The sequence below is a fragment of the Thalassophryne amazonica genome, chromosome 10 (genome assembly GCF_902500255.1).
Source record: "Thalassophryne amazonica chromosome 10, fThaAma1.1, whole genome shotgun sequence".
Classification (NCBI taxonomy): Eukaryota; Metazoa; Chordata; class Actinopteri; order Batrachoidiformes; family Batrachoididae; genus Thalassophryne; species Thalassophryne amazonica.
Genome location: NC_047112.1, coordinates 59984494 through 60004221, shown reverse-complemented (window position 1 = coordinate 60004221; position 19728 = coordinate 59984494). Strand labels below are relative to the sequence as shown.

The 19728-nt window shown below is 40.0% G+C and overlaps 1 protein-coding gene across 1 annotated transcript in view; it reads right to left on the bottom strand.

Annotated features, from left to right (window-relative positions):
• Positions 1–19728, bottom strand: part of ctdspl3 (CTD (carboxy-terminal domain, RNA polymerase II, polypeptide A) small phosphatase like 3) — a 59720-nt gene that overhangs the window by 13699 nt on the left and 26293 nt on the right. Inside the window, exons 4-5 of the mRNA XM_034180075.1 lie at positions 12019–12133; positions 11828–11939 (exon numbers count right to left, since the gene is read on the bottom strand). Coding sequence (XP_034035966.1) covers positions 11828–11939; positions 12019–12133 — 227 coding nt within the window. The remainder of the gene's footprint in view (positions 1–11827; positions 11940–12018; positions 12134–19728) is intronic.

Below are 19728 nucleotides of genomic sequence, written 5' to 3'. Positions count from 1 at the left end.
AGCTGTGTCAGGTAGAGTTTTTCTATCATCGTGACAGCTTTTTTTCTTTCAACATTTTTGAGAGGCACTGCATTACTTTATTTTTCAGGAAACAAGGCTGCAAGCTGAAGATGATAGTTTAGGATCATTAGCTGCTTTAATGAGCATTCAGCACTAAAGTCTGCTGTTTACAAATGATTGTGTAATCATTTGTAAACAGTTTACAAATGATTGTGTAATCATTTGTAAACAGTTTACAGAGTGTAGAGTTTATAAACATTCCATGAAACCATAACTTTTGTTTTCCTGTGACAATAAGTGAACCTCTCCCCTCTCCTGTCGCTCACAACCTCCCCCCCTTGCACCCCAGTCCCCTGTACTCTTCCCCTTCCCCTTTCCTTGATTCAAACACCGTCTCTGCTGTTTAGCATTTTCTCTTGTTGAGGAAACACAGAGCTTTTTGGAAACACAAAGCCTTTAATCTGTAAAATGAACCGTAAATTTCTGAATATAACAGCAGCTGTGGACAGAGGAGGAACTGTGGATTATTTAATGAAGGATTGAGGTTTTTTTTTTAGTTTGAGTTTTTTTGGTTTCAGCTGTGTGTTGCAGGTCAGAGTGAATCTGCATGCACAGCACATGAAGGCAGAACTTGGCGACCACTTGTGCTACATCCAGCACTTCAAAAATAAAATTGCCATTTTAAATGGCCGATACGGTATCCACAACAATGCTGTATATCGGTGCCAATAATTGGTCAACTCCTACTACTGACATTTTAGCCTATTCAATGGTGACAAGAAACATTTTACTGTGACATTTGGATGCCCTGTACACTTATGTTCTATAGCCCAGGGGTGGGGAATCATGTGCCATGAAGGGCAAAGACACTGCAGCTCTGTCTTTCTACAAATCACCTCAGCAGGTGATTTCATTGATGTTCAAGGCCCGTATACACAAAGCAACCTAAGGCTAAAAATAGCTCCTAGTGGTGTGATTCTAATAAAAATCTTAGAGTGAGAGTGAGGGAGAGCGTGTGCGCGCGAGACAGAGCGAGTGACCGACCTGCTGTTTCTGTTGTGTTTCTGGATTTCTGAGTTGAGGTTCAATTTCCTGTTCTGACACAGGTGCTGTGGACTGTGGTCTCATGTTCAGAATCAGAATCAGAATTTCTTTATTGTCCCGTGAAGGGAAATTAATGTTGCAGCAGGAGCACACAAAGGACAAGGTACACAAAGATAACAATATCAACAGTGAAAATAAGACCCAATTAAAAGTCTAAAATCAAACAAGGAAGGAAACAAAGGAATAAACTTAATAATAATAACTAACTAAGTAACCTTTATCACTAAGCTTAGTAATAAAAGTAAAACTTAATAATAATAATAATAATAATAAAATAAAAACAATAAAAAACAATACCCATACAATGTCAAATATTCAATCCAGAGTCCATGCCAAAAACAAAAAGTATTGCAAAAATGCAATATGAGGATGTGCAAATAAGCAATAGTAGTGCAAAATAAACAACATCAAGGGCTAATTGCCATTGAGTAATAAAATTGCACTAGGAATAAACAAGACCTGAAATCTTTTAGTCCTCCTCATAGGAGCCCTAAAACGACGGCCTGAGGGCAGAAGCTCAAACTCTTTTTTCAGTGGATGATTAGAACAATCCAGAACAGCATTAGCCTTTCTCAGGACCTGTCTGTTATAGATGGACATTACCCCGGCCTGCTGACTGCCTGAGATTTTTCCAGCAGTTTTGACAAGACTGCCAAGATGACTCTTATTTGAACAATTCAAATTTCCAAACCAAGCAACAATACAAAAAGTCAAAACTGATTCAATAAAACTATAAAAAAGAGTCATCATCTCAGAAGAAACCTGGAAGGTTCTCATCTTCCTCAAAAAGAACAATCTTTGCTGAACCTTTTTAGAGATAACATCAACATGAGGTTCAAAGCAAAGTTTATTATCAAGGACCACACCCAGATATTTATAGCTCTCCACCATCTCAACATCAACATTTTTAAGAACAGTTGGTGATGGAAAACAGGTAGACTTCCTAAAATCAATAATCATATCTTTAGTTTTTGACACATTCAGTTCCGAAAACACTCCTCACACCAAGAGACAAAGTCATCAACAGCAGGCCCATGGTCCTGCTCATCTCCCTGAAGAAGACTGACAATAACTGTATCATCAGCAAACTTTAAGATGTGTCTATTACTGACACTGCTGCGGCACTCAGTGTACAAAATAAAGAGCAGGGGTGACAAGCAGCAACCCTGAGGAGAGCCAGTAGAGGAGGGGAGCACACGAGAAAGAACACCATTGACTCTCACACACTGTGACCTATGAGTTAAAAAGTCAGTTATCCAACTAATCAGGTGAGGATCAAGTTTAAAATGATGGAAGAGCCTATCAGCAAGCAAAAAGGGTTGAATGGTATTGAATGCTGAGGAAAAGTCTATAAATAAGGGTCTGGCATGTGTTTTCTGCCCCTCCAAATGCCTAAACAAAAAGTGCAGTAATGTTACCACTGCATCCTCGACACCTCTGCCATCTCGGTATGCAAACTGCAGTGGGTCAAGCTGATGTTCAACATGCAACAAAATTTCTGATCTGATAATCTTCTCAAAAGTCTTCATTACTAAAGAAGTCAAAGCTATAGGCCTGAAATCATTAAATACTTTGGGGGAGCCACTCTTTGCTATTGGAACAATAACCGAATGTTTCCAAAGCTTAGGTACTTTGTGCAGCTCAAGAGACCATGAAAAAATATAATCAATCAATCAATCAATCAATCAATCAACTTTTTTCTTATATAGCACCAAATCACAACAAACAGTTGCCCCAAGGCGCTCCATATTGTAAGGCAAGGCCATACAAAAATTATGAAAAACCCCAACGGTCAAAACGACCCCCTATGAGCAAGCACTTGGCCACAGTGGGAAGGAAAAACTCCCTTTTAACAGGAAGAAACCTCCAGCAGAACCAGGCTCAGGGAGGGGCAGTCTTCTGCTGAGACTGGTTGGGGCTGAGGGAAAGAACCAGGAAAAAGACATGCCGAGAAGGGGGGCAGAGATCGATCACTAATGATTAAATGCAGAGTGATGCATACGGAGCAAAAAGAGAAAGAAACAGTGCATCATGGGAACCCCCCCACAGTCTACGTCTAAAGCAACATAACTAAGGGATGGTCCAGGGTCACCCGATCCAGCCCTAACTATAAGCCTTAGCGAAAAGGAAAGTTTTAAGCCTAATCTTAAAAGTAGAGAGGGTATCTGTCTCCCTGATCTGAATTGGGAGCTGGTTCCACAGGAGAGGAGCCTGAAAGCTGAAGGCTCTGCCTCCCATTCTACTCTTACAAACCCTAGGAACTACAAGTAAGCCCGCAGTCTGAGAGCGAAGCGCTCTAATGGGGTAATATGATACTACGAGGTCCCTAAGATAAGATGGGACCTGATTATTCAAAACCTTATAAGTAAGAAGAAGAATTTTAAATTCTATTCTAGAATTAACAGGAAGCCAATGAAGAGAGGCCAACACAGGTGAGATATGCTCTCTCCTGCTAGTCCCCGTCAGTACTCTAGCTGCAGCATTCTGAACCAACTGAAGGCTTTTTAGGGAACTTTTAGGACAACCTGATAATAATGAATTACAATAGTCCAGCCTAGAGGAAATAAATGCATGAATTAGTTTTTCAGCATCACTCTGAGACAAGACCTTTCTGATTTTAGAGATATTGCGTAAATGCAAAAAGGCAGTCCTACATATTTGTTTAATATGCGCTTTGAATGACATATCCTGATCAAAAATGACTCCAAGATTTCTCACAGTATTACTAGAGATCAGGGAAATGCCATCCAGAGTAACGATCTGGTTAGACACCATGCTTCTAAGATTTGTGGGGCCAAGTACAATAACTTCAGTTTTATCTGAGTTTAAAAGCAGGAAATTAGAGGTCATCCATGTCTTTATGTCTGTAAGACAATCCTGCAGTTTAGCTAATTGGTGTGTATCCTCTGGCTTCATGGGTAGATAAAGCTGGGTATCATCTGCGTAACAATGAAAATTTAAGCAATACCGTCTAATAATACTGCCTAAGGGAAGCATGTATAAAGTGAATAAAATTGGTCCTAGCACAGAACCTTGTGGAACTCCATAATTAACTTTAGTCTGTGAAGAAGATTCCCCATTTACATGAACAAACTGTAATCTATTAGACAAATATAATTCAAACCACCGCAGCGCAGTGCCTTTAATACCTATGAGATGCTCTAATCTCTGTAATCAAATTTTATGGTCAACAGTATCAAAAGCAGCACTGAGGTCCAACAGAACAAGCACAGAGATAAGTCCACTGTCCGAAGCCATAAGAAGATCATTTGTAACCTTCACTAATGCTGTTTCTGTACTATGATGAATTCTAAACCTGACTGAAACTCTTCAAATAGACCATTCCTCTGCAGGTGATCAGTTAGCTGTTTTACAACTACCCTCTCAAGAATCTTTGAGAGAAAAGGAAGGTTGGAGATTGGCCTATAATTAGCTAAGATAGCTGGGTCAAGTGATGGCTTTTTAAGTAATGGTTTAATTACTGCCACCTTAAAGGCCTGTGGTACATAACCAACTAACAAAGATAGATTGATCATATTTAAGATTGAAGCATTAAATAATGGTAGGACTTCCTTGAGCAGCCTGGCAGGAATGGGGTCTAATAAACATGTTGATGGTTTGGATGAAGTAACTAATGAAAATAACTCAGACAGAACAATCGGAGAGAAAGAGTCTAACCAAATACCAGCATCACTGAAAGCAGCCAAAGATAACGATACATCTTTGGGATGGTTATGAGTAATTTTTTCTCTAATAGTCAAAATTTTGTTAGCAAAGAAAGTCACGAAGTCATTACTAGTTAAAGTTAATGGAATACTCAGCTCAATAGAGCTCTGACTCTTTGTCAGCCTGGCTACAGTGCTGAAAAGAAACCTGGGGTTGTTCTTATTTTCTTCAATTAGTGATGAGTAGAAAGATGTCCTAGCTTTACGGAGGGCTTTTTTATAGAGCAACAAACTCTTTTTCCAGGCTAAGTGAAGATCTTCTAATTAGTGAGACGCCATTTCCTCTCCAACTTACGGGTTATCTGCTTTAAGCTACGAGTTTGTGAGTTATACCACGGAGTCAGACACTTCTGATTTAAAGCTCTCTTTTTCAGAGGAGCTACAGCATCCAAAGTTGTCTTCAATGAGGATGTAAACTATTGACGAGATACTCTAACTCCCTTACAGAGTTTAGGTAGCTACTCTGCTCTGTGTTGGTATATGACATTAGAGAACATAAAGAAGGAATCATATCCTTAAACCTAGTTACAGCGCTTTCTGAAAGACTTCTAGTGTAATGAAACTTATTCCCCACTGCAGGGTAGTCCATCAGGGTAAATGTAAATGTTATTAAAAAATGATCAGACAGAAGGGAGTTTTCAGGGAATACTGTTAAGTCTTCTATTTCCATACCATAAGTCAGAACAAGATCTAAAATATGATTAAAGTGGTGGGTGGACTCATTTACTTTTTGAGCAAAGCCGATAGAGTCTAATAATAGATTAAATGCAGTGTTGAGGCTGTCATTCTCAGCATCTGTGTGGATGTTAAAATCGCCCACTATAATTATCTTATCTGAGCTAAGCACTAAGTCAGACAAAAGGTCTGAAAATTCACAGAGAAACTCACAGTAACGACCAGGTGGACGATAGATAATAACAAATAAAACTGGTTTTTGGGACTTCCAATTTGGATGGACAAGACTAAGAGACAAGCTTTCAAATGAATTAAAGCTCTGTCTAGGTTTTTGATTAATTAATAAGCTGGAATGGAAGATTGCTGCTAATCCTCCGCCCCGGCCTGTGCTACGAGCATTCTGACAGTTAGTGTGACTCGGGGGTGTTGACTCATTTAAACTAACATTCATCCTGCTGTAACCAGGTTTCTGTTAGGCAGAATAAATCAATACGTTGATCAATTATTATATCATTTACCAACAGGGACTTAGAAGAGAGAGACCTAATGTTTAATAGACCACATTTAACTGTTTTAGTCTGTGGTGCAATTGAAGGTGCTATATTATTTTTTCTTTTTGAATTTTTATGCTTAAATAGATTTTTGCTGGTTATTGGTGGTCTGGGAGCAGGCACTGTCTCTACGGGGATGGGGTAATGAGGGGATGGCAGGGGGAGAGAAGCTGCAGAGAGGTGTATAAGACCACAGCTCTGCCTCCTGGTCCCAACGCTAGACAGTCACAGTTTGGAGGATCCAAAAAAATTGGCCAGATTTCTAGAAATGAGAGCTGCTCCCTCTAAAGTGGGATGGATGCCGTCTCTCCTAACAAGACCAGGTTTTCCCCAGAAGCTTTGCCAATTATCAATGAAGCCCACCTAATTTTTTGGACACCACTCAGACAGCCAGCAATTCAAGGAGAACATGCGGCTAAACATGTCACTCCCGGTCTGATTGGGGAGGGGCCCAGAGAAAACAACAGAGTCCGACATTGTTTTTGCAAAGTTACACACCGATTTAATGTTAATTTTAGTGACCTCCGATTGGCGTAACCGAGTGTCATTACTGCCGACGTGAACTACAATCTTACCAAATTTACGCTTAGCCTTAGCCAGCAATTTCAAATGTCCTTCGATGTCGCCTGCTCTGGCCCCCGGAAGACAATTGACAATGGTTGCTGGTGTCGCTAACTTCACATTTCTCAAAACAGAGTCGCCAATAACCAGAGTTTGATCCTCGGCGAGTGTATCGTCGAGTGGGGAAAAAACGGTTAGAGATGTGAACGGGTTGGCGGTGTACACGGGGCTTCTGTTTAGGGCTACGCCTCCTCCTCACAGTCACCCAGTCAGCCTGCTTTCCCGACTGCACGGGATCTGCCAGGGGGGAACTAACAGCGGCTAAGCTACCTTGGTCCGCACCGACTACAGGGGCCTGGCTAGCTGTAGAATTTTCCACGGTGCGGAGCCGAGCCTCCAATTCGCCCAGCCTGGCCTCCAAAGCTACGAATAAGCTGCACTTATTACAAGTACCGTTACTGCTAAAGGAGGCTGAGGAATAACTAAACATTTCACACCCAGAGCAGAAAAGTACGGGAGAGACAGGAGAAGCCGCCATGCTAAATCGGCTAAGAGCTAGTAGCTGCGCTAAGCTAGCGGATTCCTAAAAACACACAAAGTGAATAATGTGCAAATAATCCAGAGGTGATTCAGCAGAAGGAGTGCCCCAATCAAGGCACCAAACAGGCCATGAAGCAGCACAGGCAACGCACAACAACGGTGCTAAAATAAAAAAATAAAAACAAAAGCGTTAGCAAGCTAGTTAGCTTGCCAACGCTAATGAAAGTTAGCTGATAAAAGTGCTCCGTCGCGATGTTTCGACCGTTAGAGGTCTTCCTTAGGCGTTGGAGCACAGTAAAAAAGTTAAAAATGCTGGAAAATGCTGCTCAGCTGATCCGCACAAGTTTTTAATACTTTACCACAAATATTATCAGGTCCAGGGCTCTTAGCCTTAGTTTTCTTAAAAAGATTTGCCACATCATCCACATCAATAGAAAATGCTGGAGACATTGTCAGAGTATCTTTAAAAACACCTGTCCGTGCAATAAAATTCTGATTTTCAAATCGAAGATAAAAACTGTTTAAATCATCTGCTAACTCTTTATCTGAAGTAAAACCATCCAATGAAATTTTGTCATTCCCCTTCCTCAGCAACCCTGTCATTGTTCTCATTCCATTCCAGGCTTTCCTCAAATTGTTACTGCTCAGTTCAGCCTCAATTTTATCTTTATACCTTAATTTTGCCTTTTTTATTTCAGACCTCACTTCCTTCTTTAGTTTTCTTTCTGTAAGGTCATCACCCATATCAAAGGCAATTTTCCTTTGTGAATAAGTCCCCTAATATCCTTAGAGAGCCATGGTTTATTATTAGGAAAAATTTTTACCTCCATAGGAGGAATCACAGAGCCTCTGCAAAATGAGATATAGCTACACACAACATCAGTGAGTTCATCAATATCTGAGCAGTCCTCCTGGAATAGAGACCAGTCTGTGCAATCAAAACATCCTTGTAGGGCAAGTGAACTGTCATTGCTCCAGACTTTGACTTGCTTTTTGCAAGTCTTTTCCCTCCTCAGCACAGATTTATACGTGGGAAGGAGGTGAACAGTGTTATGATCTGAAGAGCCCAGTGCAGGTCCTGCCTCAGATTTGTACGCCCCTTTAATAGATCCATAACACAGATCTAAAGTTTTGTTGCGCCTTGTAGGACAGGTGACGTACTTATAAAAATTTCTCAGTGATTTCTTAAGATTACAGTGATTAAAATCCCCCACAATAAAATTTGGAGCATCAGGAGAAATAGATTGCAGGTCGTGTATCACTTTAAAGATTGTGTCTGAAGCAGATCTGACGTCAGCTTTGGGGTGGATGTAGACCACCGTGACAAATATTTGAGGAAATTCCCTTGGGAGGTAGAACGGCCTCAGTGACACAGACAAAAGCTCAATATCAGGTAGGCACAGCCGCTGGCGCACAGTTACCTGACTGCACCATCTGCGGTTTATGTACAAGCATACTCCTCCTCCCTGAGTTTTACGCGTCACTTCACTGTCCCGATCCAGACGCACAGGAATACCGAAGCCGCTAAGTTCCAGAGAAGAGTCGCAGTCCGAATCAGACAGCCATGTCTCAGTAAATGCTAAGACACATGCATCCCTGAATTCCCGTAAGTGAAGAACATTTCCCTGTAGTTCATCAGTCTTATTCCTTAAAGACTGAACATTTGCCATGATCACAGAAGGCAGAGGAATACGGTTCTTACTTTGAAGTTTCCTGATGCGCTGACGCACGCCGCCTCTCCGTCCACGTTTCCGACATCTCGGCTTCCCAAAGCTCTCCCGAAATACGAAAGATAAATCTTTGTAGAGTTTTTGACCAGCCAAGAGTGTGTGGGATCATTCCCGGCTACACAGTGCCGTCTTAATCCTATGAGAGCCTCCCGTGTATACGTGATTGTTTGGGAGTGCTCATAGCTCCAAGTAAAATTCGCAATAAACAATGCGAATAAGAGATAGATCATCTCCATTGCGACAGGGACTCTGTTAAAACAATCACAAATGTACAGGTTTCCAAAAACAAACACTAAAAACAGGTTAAAAAGAACATAAAAAGGAACATAAAATAGACACAGAGAACACCAGCTGCGTGTCGCCACAAGAGCAGCGCCACCCCGACCCAGTTGTTCTCAGCTGATTCCTCTGGTTTCACGCGTCCTACGCGCGTAGCCCTCAACATACTGCTGCGTAGGAAGACAAAACTCGACATAGAGTTGCTAAAAGTGGGCGTAGAGCTGCTCAACTCAGCATAGACAATACGCCACAATGTACAGCTCTACGAATATGCCAATGTGAAAGGGGCTTCAGAGCCTCTCAGAGCTGCTATTATTCCACGTTTGTTGAATAACTGGACTCGTACCAAAAAAAAAAAAAAAAAACATGCTACGTGGCTCAATATTCATCTTGGGTGGGACCTGGGCTTTAAACAGAGAAGATGGCAGAAAAGATGGAGGAAGCAGAGATATTCTCTGTATGTAGGATGACTGAGTCAGTAACACGCTACCGCTTGATCTAAGCAATTATTTTATGTTAATTTACTGTCTTAATGTATTTATAAATTGTCTAAGTTCTTGGTATCATATACACACTGTTAATGTCATTATTTTATTATCATCATCTGTATTATTAATATTGTTATTTTCTTTTATTATTATATCTATTTTGTCATTTGATTCTTAAATGGACCACAATGGAAATAAATGTTTTCACTTTCTTGTGTCATGCATGTATTTTTAACATATTTACAATTATATTATGTACTTACAATGAACTTACTAAATAAACTCACGCACACACATATATAGATATTCAGCATGTGAATGAGGTGCGTTCAAACATTTTCAAGCTGTGTAACAATTTATTTAATTTTGCTGAGTTTCATCATCAAAGTTATCCTCACAATTACACATCTTAAGTGCAGTTCAGCTTATATGATCGATTGATTTCACTATCCATTCATGCAGTGGTGGGCACAGTTCCGTTAATCTGCTAATTATCAAAGCTAATGTTTCATTAGCAGATTAGCTTTCCAGATAACTCTGAAAATCAGCAGCAGACCAATTAGCTTCCAATAAATTTAGTTCCGATAACTTTTACACCCGAACTTATTTTTGCGGGCATAGTCAATAAAGCTTAACAGTTGAAAACATTTGTAAAGTCTGAAATCAAAGATTTTAGTGCTTACCTGTTACATGTTTTGTAGCAGCCATGAATGGTTGAGCTCTATCCTCTGCATGCAGAAGAGAGGTGACTACCAGAGACAAAGGAGGAGGGAGGGGGAAAAAAAATTTATCGTCACACCACATAGACCTGCCAACATATCACTGGAGTCATGCACAGGCAGACTGTTTGACTTATGGTTATAATTTTAAACAAACTATTTCCAGACAAGTTATTGAAATTAACGCCATGTCTGTCGTTTTACAAAGTGAAAATACCAGCGATATGTTTTAGTTTTAAAGTAATGAACTAATTTTGAAGGTTTTAGAGTTTAACCACACATGCTGCAATACATTATGGGAACATTAGTTTCCGGACATCAGTGGTTGGTTGGTTGGTCGGTATAACACACAAGTTACTGAAATGTGTGGTGGGTTTTTACAAATAAATCTGTATTTGTAAATGTCATTTTTTTGCATTTGTACAAAAAACAAAAAGGCAATCTGAATTTCAATAACTTGTCAGAATTAGTCTGTTCAAAATCATAACCCTAAATCAAAACTGTCTGCCTGTGCATGACTCCAGTGACATGCCGGTAGGTCTGTATGGTGTGAAGATAAATTATCTTTTTTTTCCTCCCTGGTCATCAGGTTTCTTTTGCTGAGAAAAGGCTGATCTGAGACAGAAGGGCTGACTCGTTGTGTCAGTAGCTGCCAGTGTACTGAAGTCAATACTGAAAGTTATCGGTTTAGCTTTTATTTGTAACTTCCGCTAAATTTTTTAGAGATTTATTGGTTTAGCTTTAAGCTAAGATTTCTTGGCAGAAAGATTTAGGCTATGTGATGAGCTATTTGAGAGGGCTTTGAATTGCTTTGCAGATACAGGGCCAGGTGTTTATGTTTAGGGGAGAAGCTCATCAGCTTGACAGCTTGTCAGTCAGGAACCAGTTCTAGTTTAATGTTCCATGTAGTGCTATGTTGCTGTCTCCATCAGGATGTGGCAACACACAAGAAGGACTGTGGCCTTCACAATCAGATTTTATTAATAACCACTTTTGTTTTAAGATACTGTTCAGCAAAGGTACAAAGCTGGATAGGTCTTCAGGTTGTGCAACATTTATATCCAAGGATAGAACTGGGGAAATTGAAAAAGTTTGAAACCCACAATTACTAGGGGATCTGGGGGGCATGCCCCACCCAGAAAACTGTTGAATTCTAGAAGCTCTGAGATGCAATCTGGGACTATTCCTGCAGGACAACACTGAGCTCAAAAATAACCCAGGCGACTGGCAAAAAAAAACAAAAAACAAAAACGTAAATCCGACAAAGATTTTTCATTCATGTATATCACTACCCTCACCCTGAAGGTGTTGGCGAATTAATCACAGTTCATAGTACAACATCAAAAAAAAAAACAAAAAAAAAAATTCTAGATACTTCGACAAACACAGTTTTCACATGTTAAATATTTCTATTAGTTTGTGTATTTCATTAAGAAGATTTAAAATGGAACTCACCAGATCCACCACCAGCGTGGCCTCGGGTGTGCTCCGGGTTTTGGGGGGAATGTCTCTAAGACGTGGCCGGGACTGCTGAGACTGTGATGGTATATTCTTAATAAAAGCAAACCTGGAAAAGAAAATGAGAAAAATTAAAACAAACTGAATTGTTTGGCTCTAAAAAAACAAAAAACAAATATGATGCTTACGGGCTGAAGACATCTTCATCCTCTTCGCCAGCCAGAAGGTCCATGGAGCCATACCCAAACACACCTTGCTGTGGGCTCAACAACACACTGTTTCCAGTATCTGAACTCTTCACATCTGACAAAAAATAAATAAATAAATAAATGAATAAAAAATGGAGGAAAGAGGAAGAAACTATAGATGTATTTATCCAATCCACCACTGTTGAGACAATGCCACATTATTAATCTATTTTACTTATTTCAGTTCTGAAACTGTGCAAAATGCAGTGTCACTCATATCTCTGTGTCCTCTGCCTTTGAGACAGAGATGCTGGGAAGAGTCTGCTGCATCATGATGTCACTGAACAATGATGTTTGGTGGTGATGTGCTTCTCCAGATACCTGGAGCCTCCTGTGTTTACTGTATGAAAATTCAGTAAGGTACATCTTATATATTATATTCCAATTCTAAGGTGGAACTATGCCAGTATACAAGGGTACGGTATATCTAAATATCTAAAAAGGAAGAGTAAAATAGGAGAGTAGAAAAGAGTATTATTATATGGTATGTGATTTTGCCAACTTCTGATTGGCCCATTCGCCACTTTCTGAGCTGTACCACAAGCCGAGTTGACCGCTGGTGGAGCCGAGTACACCTCGCGTGCAGTGTAGTGCTAGCCAATCGAGCGACGCCTTCTATTGATAACGACCAATCAGGTAACGCGATACGACTACTTTGGCCCGCTTTGAGTTGCGTTGCGCGTCGTTATGATGACGCCGTGTACACAATGCAGTAAAAACTAAGGACACAGAAAAAAAAAAAAACGCTGCAGACTGCAGCAGCTCCTCGGTCTTCTCTCACAAATGTGTTTAAATACAGTCCATAAAAGTCCTGATCACAGACTGATTGACAGAAACAGGACATGTCCACATCAAGTATCGGTTCATTCGAGCGCATGTGCACGCACATCTTGTGGTCAAAGTAGGAAAGATAAACTATAACAGAACTCAGAGCGCAGACCTGCAGCTCAGCACAAATATAAAGTAGAAGATAAATCAGAGTGCACAGTCTGTCTGCAGCCAAACTGCACTCTGATTCCTCTGTGCAGAGAACCTGCAGGCTGAGTTCTCACCTTCTCTCTGCCCCCTGCTGCGCGCACCTAACGCAGACATTCCTGCGCCGTCGTGACTCCACAGGAAGCTCGAGGCAGCCCTGGTGTGAAAGGGGCTTTAGAGATTGTGCTCTTGAAGTATTTTGGACCTGTTGGTGCAGTATGACAGTAATAATAAAGAGCTGAGCAGATTGATTTTTCAGTTTTAGTATGTTTGACAAACTCCCATTTTTCTTGTTTACCATATAATAAAACAGTTATAGACTTTTAATTTCGGTGTACCCGTGATTATGCGGACCTGGTCAGGATGGGGTTCACCGAGGCCACACCTCATCAAAAGTCTATAACTGTACAGAGTAGAGCCACTTAGGTGCCTGGTCTTGAGAACCAGGGATGGTAGGTTAAAAATATTTTTTTATCCCATGGGAACTCTCCCTACCCACCCAAGCAGCTCAATAAAAAGGTATATATAATATAATAAGTAATAAGACATAAGAAGGATAAGACATCACAGGAGAAGATTGTTATCAAACACAAAGGAACCAAGTATTTTGTAAGCTACGATGAACGTTGCTAAGGCCGGCTAGATAAGCTAACGTTAGCTGTTAGGTATAACTAATTGTACCTCACTCCTCCAATATTTGCTTAAATATAATAATATTAAAAAGGAGGGGACAAGAAAAAGTAAAGCCTGCAGAAATGTATATGGAGACATAAGTACATAGAGTAGTGTTCAGAATAATAGTAGTGCTATGTGACTAAAAAGATTAATCCAGGTTTTGAGTATATTTCTTATTGTTACATGGGAAACAAGGTACCAGTAGATTCAGTAGATTCTCACACATCCAACAAGACCAAGCATTCATGATATGCACACTCTTAAGGCTATGAAATTGGGCTATTAGTAAAAACAAAAGTAGAAAAGGGGGTGTTCTATTGTACTACATACTACTGTATGTATGTTACTACTCATACAAGGAAATTTTACAATATGAAAGTTAAAATCATCCCGTTTGTCGAAAATGGCTGTTCTAAACTGTCTATCTATAATGCTCAACTCTATATCTAAGTATGAGAGTTTTTTTTATTGTTGTCTGTAGTCCTTTTTAGATCTCATTCTGATGGATAAATATTTTTAATTTCATTCTCAAAATTAGGGTTATTTAAAGTAAGTAGGTCATCAGTGTAACGGAAGGTATTAAAGGTTTTTGCTGACTTGCTATTAGTTTTAAGTTTATCTTTCATAAATTTGTATTCATAATAAAGAAGGAAAAGGTTAGCTAAAAGTGGAGCACAATCTGTTCCCATAGCTATCCCTATTGTTTGTTTGAAAATTCTGTTGCCAACCTCTATACAGATATTGTCTACAAGGAATTCTATATGCTCAATCATATTTTCCTCAGTTATATTATGATACCGTGTTGATGTAGTGTTAGACCAATATGTTGTGCTATCATTTTTTAATAACCATATATTTAGAACCTCTAATTCTAAAAGCTTCTGATACTGATACTATATATAAGTTGGTCATATCGGATGTTAGTATACAGGGTGGAAAAATCAAAACCATCAAAATGTGTAGCTACTTTAGTGTTGTTTAACTTTTTTAGTTTATTTAAAACCTCTGTAGCAATATCGATAATCCAAAAGCAATTAACTCCAGTGTTACGGGCTATGCCTTCGCAGTATTGTTTGAAATGTTTTGTAACTAATTTAAGGCTAGAGGTTAGTAGTTGGGATAATGGTTTAGTAGTACATGCATTAGAGGCCAATATAAATCTACTACCTATTGGATTTTTATGCATTTTGGGAAGCCAGTAGAAGGATGGTAATTGTTTCATATCGTTAGTAATTTTAATGTTATATTTAGTCATAAATTCTTGGTGTTTTGTAACAATATCTTCTGTGTGACTATTATATGACATATGTTTGTGGGTTAGTCCCATCACTAGTGCTGAGTTCCTTTAAAACTACATCTAAGTAATATTTTTTGCAATTAGGATATTGTTGCTGGCTTTATCTGCTAGTACTAAAATAAAACGTCTTTGAAAGTTATTTAGGTATTCCAGGCAAACCTTGTCTGACACTACATGTTTTTGTTATATGGATTTTTCCTTTTTGCCTATGTCTATCTTAATTTGAACTGTTTATAATACTCGACCTTCCCATTCGTCCATTGTTCTAGTATCTACTTTTTCTTTTTTAGCCCTAAGTTTTTTGTAATCCTTAATGGCTTTTTTTTTTTTTTTTTTTTACTATTATGAGGTTTGTGTCCCAGTTATTATTTTGTTCTCTAAATGATGGCCCTTTACTAAGTAATTTTCTAAGCTTCCTGTTCTCAATTATTCTGTGATTACTGGTTATTATATGTCCTGTTGGCTTGTAGTTGAAATTAGGCGAGTCACAATCACAGCTAAGGTTTGCAGTACCTAATTCAAAGTCTAAATTTTTTATGCTTTATTTGAAATTAAAAACATTACCAGCTATAGATTTAGTATATGAATAGCTAATAACGGGGGGTGTTCACTGATGAAATGTGGTATAGTTTTTTGGATTGGTTTGCTATGTAGAATCTGTGATAGTTTGATCATTTCAATGCCTTTGTTGTGAAAAGGAATTTTCAAGAAAGATTTATTATGATCTTTGGTTATTGTAGTATATTCCATTTTTTGTAAACCTAACCTAAAGTTAGCTAAATCTTTTATGACAAGTGGAATATAGTTAGTTAATCTTTGTTCTGAAAGAATAATATTAGCTAAAGCTGTTAGGATGCCAAGTTTTCATTATAGAACCGAAAAATTAATGTGATAAGTTCATGTACTAACCCAGGTCTATTGTAATTGTTAATTAGTTCTTTTAATCTAAGTTCTAAATCTATCTTTGTAGTTGCATGTTGTCTATTGCGCTTACCTGATCGTTTTTTGAATTACGTTGTTTTTTTGTTAAAAAATGTCCATATGACAATATTTTCCATATCTTTTTTAGAAACATTAACTAGTTTTTTGACATTGTCATTAAGTCCATATGGATAAATTGTGGCTAGTTCTTTGTACCAGTATTCCTCCCTTTGTAATTGTTTAGAGGCTAAATTAAAGCATTCACCCTCTTCCAAAAATACTTCCTCTATAGGCATAACCTCTATGTCATCTACATTATGACCATATGAGCAAAAGTGTTGGTATAAAAATAAATCACACATTTTATTAAGCCTCTGTCTATGGTTGTTCATTCTGCTCCTAAGGGTTTGGCTAGTTTCTCCTACGTATTGGATACCACATTTTTTTGCAGCTGATCAAGTAAATTATATTTTTGTGTTGCATGTCATTTTTGTTTCACGTGAGCCAACCTTGTATTGTCTACCTGTGGTGTTACTCCTGAAGTTATTTCCTTCTACTATATATTTGCAACTTTTACATTTACTACTACCACATTTACCAACTCTAGTGTCCTGTATAGCATCGGTCACATCCCTTCCTACCAAGGTAGGGTTTGGGGATGTAACCTCATAAGTACAGGACGAGTTGAAAATAAGAGGTATACCCTTCTTTAAAGAACTAGGGCAGGGGTGGCCAAGTTCGGTCCGAGAGCCACTCTCCTGACACTCTTAGTTGTCTCCCTGCTCCAACACACCTGAATCCAATGAAAGGCTCATTAAAAGTCTGCTAACAAGTCTTTCATTGGATTCAGGTGTGTTGGAGCAGGGAGACAACTAAGAGCGTCAGGAAGGTGGCTCTCGAGGACCGAACTTGGCCACCCCTGGACTAGGGTATGAGTCCATCACCTTGGCTTACCGGGCTAGTGACCGGCCCCTCTTATACGTAGCCATCATGATATTTAAACCCTTGTTTAAGGGACTAGGGTAAGAGTCCATCACCTTGGTGTTTAGGGCTAGTGACTGCCCTATATTTAAAGTCCTATATTACACTAACCAGTGACTTAAAGCCAGGTACCATATTCACGTGTCTGAATGCCCTGGGTGTTTTGCGCAAAATTCTGCTTGAAGTGGGGGGTGGGTGCTTACAAAAACTCCTCCAAATATTACATTTGTCGGACCACCCATTTAAAAAAAAAAGTCTGATTTCCTCACAAGAATACGTCACCTGCCATTGTCAAAAAAAATAAATTTTGGGTGGGCATTAAACCAACTTTCTGTCTGGTGTTGTGAAAGGGTGTCAAAAAAAGTGACATGCATTGTCAGAAGTGACATGCATGGTGAGTTTTCAATGTTAACCATGCAGACAATTTACTTCACTGAAAAATTTTGCACAGTAAATTAAAACAGAAAATTTTGGCACTCATGGAAGCTTAAAAAACTCCTACCCGTTTAAATCCAGGCGACTCCGCAGTTAAATAGTTTGTTTGTTGCTGTTTGTGATTCCTGCTCATTAAGATGAAAAAAAATATATATATATATAATTTCCTGTCAGCCTCTCACTGAAAACAGTGGAACATCCAGTCTGTCGCTGACTGTCAACACTTGAAGTCAGTTTTCTCCATGTTCACGCTGTGTGTCCTCTGTGTCCCACTCTCTGTGGACATCAGCTGTGAAGAAACTCATTCCGCTGCAAGGAAAAAGGACCTCTGTCTGCTAAAAACAGTAGTTCCTTCACCATGTGACTGGGGCTTCTGCCAAGCTGGCCATGGTGCCACACAACAACACTTCCTGTTTCCTGCACAAGAGTCTTTCACAATAAGAGCACAGGACAAAGATGACATCACAAGTCTGGCACGGAAGAGGAGAAAGACAATGAATTTTTTTTTCCCCCTTGCTGGAGGTCAAGGAAATCATTTATTTCAGGGGGACATTTAATAAACAATTTAATTTCAAGTAGGCATTTAACCAACTTTCTTCATAAAAGTGGGTGGGTGGATGCTTGGCCCTGGGCTCTCAGATGCGTGAATACAGTATATACTGAAACGTCAGCAATCTTATAACTTCACTGCAGGCCGCACTGTCTGTTACGGATATAACGCAGGGTTCTCCCCAGACAATGGAACAACAGCGTTGTGCCATTATACTCTTATCACAGCACCATTATACTGTGCCCTGCTCTCAGGGAGGAATGGGGAATTGTCTAATCCAGCCAGACTGTGTTTGTGCTGAACGGACTTCCTGCCTGCTCACCCCTCCCCCGCTGGCAGTGAGCCAAGCAGAAACAGCGCTGCAGCTCAGAGCCCGCAAATCCCGGGCCGGTACGTAGAATTCCACCAGATCAGCCAGATAAGATGGCGCCAGTCCATGAACAACCTTATAAGTCAATAGCAAAACCTTAAAATCTTCTCTCACAGAGACAGGGAGCCAGTGCAAAGACGCCAAAATGGGTGTGATATGTTCAGACCTTCTGCTACATGTCAGAAGTCTGGCGGCAGCGTTCTGAACCAGCTGAAGACCCCTAATGCTGGACTGTGATAATCCTGAAAATAGAACATTACAATAATCTAGTCTAGAAGAAAAAAGCATGAATCAGGGTCTCAGCATCAGCCATGGACAGGATGTGGCGGATCCTCGCTATATTTCTCAGATGGAAAAAAGCAGTCCTAGTAACATCCCTGATGTGGAGGTCAAAAGACAACGTGGGATCAAAAATTACCCCAAGGTTCCTCATTTTGTCCGTATGATGTATGACACACGAACTCAGGCTGAGCGCCAGCTGGTCAAACTGATGCCGATGTCTCGCTGGACCAAGAACCATCATTTCAGTCTTATCAAAGTTTAAAAGCAGGAAGTTACTAGACATCCAACTTCTCACTGATAGAAGACAGTCCTCCAGGGATTTTATGGGAGTGAGATTTTCCGCATGTACAACTGAGTATCATCAGCAAAACAATGAAAGGCAATCCCAAAACTCTGCAGTATACGCCCAAGGGGTGCCACATACAGGGAGAAAAGCAAGGGGCCTAAAATAGATCCCTGTGGAACCCCAAATCTCATGTCAGCAAGGTCAGAGGTAGTGCCATTATACAAGACACATTGAGAACGACTGGACAGATATGACGTCAACCAGACAAGGGCACTTCCAGAAATCCCCCCAAAAATTCTCCAACCTACTGAGCAAAATATGATGATCCACGGTAACAAACGCAGCACTGAGATCTAACACCACCAAAACCGTAGTGGTGTCTGAGTCCATTGCTCGCAGAAGATCATTCACTACTTTAGTGAGCGCTGTCTCTGTGGAGTGATATTTCCTAAAAGCAGACTGCAGCGGCTCAAAAAGATCATTCTCAGTAAGGTGGTCTACGAGCTGCGGTGAAACCACCTTTTCTAAAATTCTGGAACAGAATGATAGATTTGATATCGGCTTGTAATTTTTCAATACACTAGGGTCAAGATTAGATTTCTTAAGTAATGATAAACCGCAAAAACGGTGTGAGAGTAAGGCCTTGCTCTCGCTGCCTCCGATGCGCTTACCTAGTCTGCGGGCTCGGTAAACGCCGCAGCATGCCACTCACCACCTCCCTGTCTACTGTATGGAGCTGCGTCCAACTCCAGCAACAGGTCCAGAGACTACGCTCACTGTTTTGATGCAGAGCGTTCCAGCAGCCCGCAAGAATAGACTTGTTGCGGAAAAATATGCAGCGCCGCAGGGTCTCAGTAACCGCCCACAGAGCTCCGTGG